This window comes from Miscanthus floridulus, chromosome 2, assembly GCF_019320115.1.
Source record: "Miscanthus floridulus cultivar M001 chromosome 2, ASM1932011v1, whole genome shotgun sequence".
NCBI classification, from domain to species: domain Eukaryota; kingdom Viridiplantae; phylum Streptophyta; class Magnoliopsida; order Poales; family Poaceae; genus Miscanthus; species Miscanthus floridulus.
The window spans coordinates 174,138,034-174,144,920 of NC_089581.1; the positions used below are offsets into that span (position 1 = coordinate 174,138,034).

The window sequence follows — 6,887 nt, forward strand, 5'->3', positions numbered from 1 at the left end:
GGTGGAATGGGACAGACCTAGACTAGTTTTTAGGTATGAAACCGACCTCGTTTCGTGTTTGCTTGAAGGGGATAGAATGGTCCATGTGTTTCTGGTTGGTTTGAGGAAAAAAGTTTGGGATGATGAATTTGACATGTGGGGTCTACCTATTAGCTTCTTTTTAGGATTGCAACAGCTCGTGAAGCCCACTCATCCCACCTCATCCTTCATCATCCCCTCATTTTCGGATGATGGGAGGATTTCCAATAGAACGTATTCACGAAATATTCAGAGGGATATTCTCCATCCCACTCGACTCTGAATCAAACACATGTGAAACGAGGACCGTCCCATCCCATTCTCATGGTCTCATGACTAGCTGGTGGAGAGCCAAAGAATGTTATAGATGCACTGCACATACTTCTTTTATAGAAGGATGACACGTTCATAGGCTTTGCCTATCACTTCGTGGTATAGGAGAATACATGCAACCGCATCAAACCATTTCTCTGCAGCTGAATTGTAGGTTGATAATTAGTTTTGAGATTACGTTGAGTCTGAAACCGAGATGCTAGAGGCTTTTGGGGTCTGATTTCTCATTTTTTTACTTTTTTTTTCTTTGTTTCAAAGTACGGAACTTTATTTTTAATAAAGCTTTCTTCATTTAATATAGCCTATGGAGCTTTTATATTTCTACTGAAATTATAAGTTCCATGCAAAATATTCATCTTGCAAGATGCCAGTTTATTTTTTTTTTTTGAAAAAATAAGATGCCAGATTCACATGTCACAACCGAAGCCCATCGATCGACCTTCCGTGATGCCAGTTACGTTTCGGTTCATCTCCATCACCCAACCATCTAGCGCGCTTCCTTCCTCGACACACTACTGCACCCGGCCCAACCGGTCCGTCCGACTCCCGCGCAAATCCCCACGATTTATACCCCGGCCCCCGCGAAGGCGCGAACTCCACAGCCCGCGCACTCCCGAGACAGGACTTGCCGCGCGCCGTGCCCGTGCGTGAGGGTGGCGCCGTCCACCAAACGCTTCCACTCCGCCCCACCCGCCAGTTCCCTCCCGTCCGCTTCCCGCTCGGCCATTCCTCCTCCCCGCCACGGCGCGCGCCCCGGCAACGGGAGGCGGGGCCCTCCGCGCGCGCGCGCGATGGCGCCGGACCCGTGCGCCGACCTCGTGGTGACGCCCAAGACGGCAGCCAAGGACGAGGCGTCCTGCTCCGTGGCCACGCCCACGCCGCCCAAGGTCACCCCCGACGAGGTGCGCGCGGTGGCGCAAAAGTTCGCGGACCAGCCTATCCAGGAGACGGAGCCCGGCGTCTGGGCCGTCCTCACTGCCATCTCCAAGAAGGCCCGCCTCCGGCCCCAGGTTCCCTTCCCCCCTCCCCTCCCTCCGTTAAACCCTAACCCTAAAACCCAAGGATTGCCCGTGTTCATTTCTTTCTTTGTATTTGCCTGCATTCCTGTTTGATGTATTGTTCGGATGAACTATGCGTGGGTTGAAGCAAGCATCTTGCTTTTTATTGCTGAAACATTTGTTGAATTATTTGGTTTATTTGATGAGCTTTTAGTTATTAATGTCAATGCCAGTTTATTAAATTTGTTTTGGTTTCACCAGTTACTGATTCTGAATGTTGCAAGCTTCTTTATAATTGGGAAAAGTGCAGAGTTCCTGTTGTTATTATCATTAATATGTTTCAATTCATGGCCTAAAAAATTCATGGTCTACTATTGATGTTGTTGGTTTGACTTACTAACATTGCAATTAATATTTCCTTCACCCATCTGATTGGAGTTCTATGAATGAACTGAAGGGAATGAACATTCTTTTGAGTGCTGATGAGCACTGCCTAGGACGCACTGCTGAGGAGCGGTTTCAGATTTTTGCCCAGCAGATCAGTGGGAAGCATTGCAAGATATACAAGGACACCGTCTTAGGGGAGCTAAACCGCCACGAGCCTGTGCCTGTTTTCCTCAAGGACACAAGGTTTGGTTTTTCTTCTTCTGGATCTTTCGATATCTGACAGTTTCATTTTCTTTTCCTACATTTGTTGAACTAATCTCTGGTGCAGTTCAAATGGCACATTCATTAACTGGACAAGGCTCAAGAAAAATTCATCCCCAGTCAAGCTTAATCATGGGGACATTATATCATTTTCATCACCTCCCCATGACGGTAAGATCCTGTGAATAGTTCTGATTCATTCATACTGGGTTCACTAGGGTAGGTATTCATTTGCTAGCACTGTGTGCTACTATTGTTCTCTGTGTTCAATTCATCATAATGTTTCTGTGGCATGTTATCACTGTTGTCTTGTGATTGATGTTGCAAATCTTCTATTCAAGTTGAATGTTGCTTTTGCAGACAAATCCTTTGCATTTGTCTACCGGGAAGTTAACACAATTAGTTGTTTAGAAAATGGAGCTCCCATTCTTAAGAGGAAGTCAGGTGAGGAGTTTTCTATCTTATTATTTGGTGATCATGACTATTCCCTCCATCCAAAAAGAATGCAATTGTAGGTTTGGGATAAGTCAAACTTCCTTAAGTTTGACCAAGGTTGTAGAAAATAATATAAATATTTATATTCCCAAAAATAGGTTTACTATGAAAATGAAAACATATTTGATTGTTAATCTAATGATACTTATTTGACATCATAAATATTAGTACTTTCTGGTATAAATTTGGTCAAACTTGAATTTGTTTGACTACTTGGGAAGTGTGAATTGCATTCTTTTTGGGACAGAGGCAGTATGCTACAAGTTTTGATAGTTATCATGGTTTGATGGTCACGCTATGTTACAAGTTTTGATATATGCACTTCTATTTTGTTTGATCCTGAAGAGGAGGGTGGTTCTGGAAGCAAGAGGCTAAAGGGTCTTGGTATTGGTTCTCCTTATGGTCCTGTTTCACTAGACGATGTCCGAAGACTAGAAAAATCTAATGCTGTAAGTTGGCTCCTTCGACATGACAATAATTTTGTGTCTTCGTAATTTGCTAACTTAAACTGATTCAGGATCTCAGGGAACAACTTGAGGCACATGTTGTGACAATTCAGACTTTGAGGGCTGAAATAAAAACGGCCCAAGTGCAGCATGGAAAGGTTATATATTACTTCCATGTCCCTCTCCCACTTTTTGCATGGCATGTTTTTATTTTTGCTTTTGTTTCGCTCTTATATTTCTCCTAGCATAAATAAATTTGCATCTTGTATTTCATGGCCCATATCACTTCTAAATTCTAATATTAGTCTACTTGATGATGATGTTCCACCATTGTTTGTCACTGTGCACAACTCAATATTCCCCTGATATATTAATCATATATTCAATCAAGTTAATACCTATTTATCTGTGAGAGGATATAACCATTCCCTTTTACGTTGTTGTCATTGATTAGGTTTTTACTTACTTGAAGCTTGTACTCGTCAGTCATCATGTCTCATTTTCTTTTTGTACAATTACTACAATTGAAATTTTGCAAATCTGTTGCTGTAGGAACTTGAGGAGTTGAGAGAAACTACGTCGAGTTCTTATCTTGATCAAACTAAATCTCTTCGGTCAGCACTTGAGGAGAAACAGAAGCAAATAGATTCACTCAGTACATCAAATACAGAGTTACAGAACTCTATAAAAGATCTCGATGAAAGGCTTAGTGCATCTAAACAATCACGCGCGGATGCTGATGAGATAATTTCAAGGTATTCTGCATTGCCGTGAGATCAACTTGTTACTATTTGACAACAAATACAAAGAATGTCCATCTCTTTCCATGCATCATTTACTATTACATGAGGATCTCATATCTTTGAATTTTGAAACATTTCCAGCCAGAAAGCAATCATATGTGAGCTTGAGGGACAGCTAAGTGAGGAGCGAAACTTAAGAAGAGAAGAGCGTGATAAGGCTGCACATGACTTGAAATCTGCATTGCATAAAGTGCAAGCCGAGGCTCAAGAAGAAATTAAGAAACAGGCAGAGTCTTACCTTAGACAACAAAGGGAACAGAAAGAAGTTATTAGCAAGCTTCAGGTTATACTTAACTCCAGTTAGTCTGATCACGAACTCATGTTTTTTTTCGCATCACAGATTTAATAACCTTCCACTCCCTGTTTTCAGGAATCAGAAAAAGAAACCCGTTTGCTTGTGGAAACTTTGAGGTCCAAGCTGGTATGCTATTTCACAATGACTGCTTTGAATCTACTATTCTTTTACTGCATGACAATTATTTGTTCTTTCTTATGCAGGAAGATGCTCGAGATAATCTTGTAACATCCGAGAAAAAAGTAAGAGAGCTGGAAGCTCAACTTCATGACGAGCAGCTAGTATCAGCCAACAATCGAAAGGTACCAAGCAGTGTACACGGTAGACTTCAGTTATTACATCTAATTATTTTTTATTCACTGTATTTTAGTTGCTGATAATATCTCACCCCCTTCTGCACCCTTATGATTGCAGAAATCAGAAAATCTGGAAACTGAATTGAGAAAGCTGAAGAAGGAACTTGAGAATGAGAAGGTAAAAATGTTCCAGTGAAATGAGCATGCATAGAAGGTTGTTTCTCCGCTGACAAGGCATATCCTTTTGTTAGCAGGCTGCTCGAGAAGAAGCATGGGCAAAGGTCTCAGTACTTGAGCTTGAAATAGCTGCAACGATTAGAGATCTATCAATTGAGAAACAGAGGTACCAAGGAGCTAGAGAACGGATTATTCTACGGTAAGGATCATGTTTCAGTCTTATATAGGCACACTAAGAATCCCAAGCGCTGTGCGCTACAAGTTATGTATAATCCTTTTCTATTTCCCCCCTATGTTGCTTATTGCAGGGAGACTCAGCTGCGTGCTTTCTATTCAACTACAGAAGAAATCTCTTCTCTGTTTGCGAAACAGCAGGAACAGCTGAAAGCTATGCAGAGAACTTTGGAGGATGAAGAGAACTATGAGAGCACCTTAATGAGTGTGGATCTCAATAAAGTGCCTCTAGCCACCGTAGCCACTGATAATGCTGGTATGAAGCCAGTAGGCTGCTCAAAAAATACAGTGGGAGCTTCAAGTGCTTCACCAGAAAATACCCAGGTAAGTGAACATAGTTCCAGTGACGAAGATGCCAACATGACTGAGCAGCGTGATGATGATGGTACTGCCGATGGTGGCAGCACTCAAGGTCTAGAATGCACCAGTCCAGAAAGGTCAGAGAGATTAAGGCCGGGTTTTCAGGGCAATCCTGTTTCTGCAGTTCCTGAGAGGGAGGTAACAGATACTGAGCAAGTTCCTGAGACGGAAAGCCAAGCTGGTAATGTTGGTTGTGATGACCAAAGATGTGACAATATGGGAGGAGAGACTGTGCCGCTAGAGGACGAAGTGCAGCTTCCAGAGAACGAGGAACCTATTGCATTGCTCAAAGATGCAGGGCAACCACAAGCAAATGTGGTTCCTATTCCAATCCCCAATGATGGCACTGGCCACTGTTCCGAAGAAAAACATGAGGGTGCTTTCTCTGAGAGCAAACGGGGGGACACACATGTTGGAGCTATCGGAACGGCTGATCTGTTGGCCTCAGAAGTTGCTGGGAGCTGGGCAGTGGAAACAGCTCCATCTGTCAATGGGGAGAACGAATCTCCAAGGAGCTTGGGAGATGCTGCCGATGCTACAGAGCAAGACGAAGATGGAGGTAGCATGGCAGCTGATGCTTTGTTAACTTTGGTGAATTCAGAGGGCCAGGCGGCTGGGAGCCAGAATAATGTTGAGCATGCCAGTTCCAAAATAACCGATGATCATCGTGTTCTTAGTGCCATGATTGGAATTGTTGATCCTGAATTCAGGAAGCAAATGTCCAGAAGTGGAGTTGGAAATGAGGAACCGATGTCTGACGCTGAGACGGATGAAGGCATCGAGGAAGGTGATTCAGATTCAGGTTCAGATGGCAGTGACAGCGAGGTGGCAATGGTTGAGGATTCTGTTGGGTAGCTTAAACGGAACTGACTGTTCACTGTAAATATATCAATTCGTTTGTGTACCTTCTGTTGTATGAGCTTGTATTATGCGTAGCATAAGCCCCTCATGTGCATTTGTTTTTTTATTCGTTATTAAGTGTCTTTAGCAGCTCTTGGTGTTGTACGAAATCGAGACCTTTTGGTCTTCAACGCACAAATAAAGATATATTTTTAAATTATAAAATGTTTTGGTTATATATATATATATTATTATTTTTACTATATATCTATATCTAGACATGGTTATAGCATCTAGAATCTATGAAAGACAAAATGTCTTTATAAGAGCATCTCCAGGAGTTTGGTATAATTACTTGCCAAACTAATCAATTTAGCAAGTTAACAAAAGAAATAGCAACCTTAATTTTTGTTCTTCTCCAACAGTCCCCTATAATAACTTTCTAAAAGTTATAGTAGGGCCCATATATTTTTTTGGTTTATTGTGTTGTTCATAAAAAATTGAAAAGAAAATTGCATCTACTCTCAGCACCGCACTGACGCGAGCACCGATCCGATCCCAACGATTGGCTCGGCCAGCTGCGTACGGCCAGCAAGGTGTGCCTAGCTTCCATGCCTTTCGGCCAAGCGGTGAGCACACGTGAAGGTAGCAGGCCATGCACACGTGAAGGCAGCAGACCATGCCTTCCAACCAAAGATCAATAAACAACCGCGGAGGCGAGCACTAGGCGGTGGCGTTGATCTGCAGGGCGGCGGCGATGGAGGCACGTACATAGCAGCGGCAGCCGGACCAAAGAACTGCACCACAAGTGCCATGAAAGCAGGTCCAAGGAGCGGAGATAGGGAGTTCTCTCGACTTTAGAAATCTATGAGTTGAGAAGGATATTTGATAACTTTTTATTTTTAAGGAGTTCTTTTATCAATTATTGGAGACTCTTTTTCCTT

At 42.8% G+C, this 6,887-nt stretch overlaps 1 protein-coding gene across 2 annotated transcripts; it reads left to right on the plus strand.

The window, feature by feature from the left end:
* The first annotated feature begins 948 nt into the window (after positions 1–948).
* On the plus strand, positions 949–6,141 carry LOC136540737 (uncharacterized). Of its 2 annotated transcripts, none has more exons than XM_066532749.1 (13): positions 949–1,361; positions 1,807–1,979; positions 2,065–2,168; positions 2,358–2,441; positions 2,838–2,941; positions 3,010–3,096; positions 3,491–3,693; positions 3,823–4,024; positions 4,112–4,162; positions 4,240–4,338; positions 4,451–4,510; positions 4,584–4,708; positions 4,818–6,141. In XM_066532749.1, the coding sequence occupies exons 1-13, from the start codon at positions 1,143–1,145 to the stop codon at positions 5,956–5,958; spliced, it is 2,652 nt and encodes an 883-aa protein (XP_066388846.1). In that variant the 5' UTR covers positions 949–1,142; the 3' UTR covers positions 5,959–6,141. The 2 variants fall into 2 exon arrangements, with proteins under 2 accessions (XP_066388846.1, XP_066388847.1); XM_066532750.1 differs by having other exon boundaries at positions 4,587–4,708.
* The last annotated feature ends 746 nt before the right edge of the window (positions 6,142–6,887 follow it).

Bases quoted from the DNA above. Each gene is read 5' to 3' on its own strand.
- LOC136540737 (XM_066532749.1), top strand. From the start codon at position 1,143: ATGGCGCCGGACCCGTGCGCCGACCTCGTGGTGACGCCCAAGACGGCA. The intron at 2,942-3,009 runs GTAAGTTGGCTC...AAACTGATTCAG, and splicing joins GACTAGAAAAATCTAATGCT to GATCTCAGGGAACAACTTGA. The intron at 4,163-4,239 runs GTATGCTATTTC...TTTCTTATGCAG, and splicing joins AAACTTTGAGGTCCAAGCTG to GAAGATGCTCGAGATAATCT.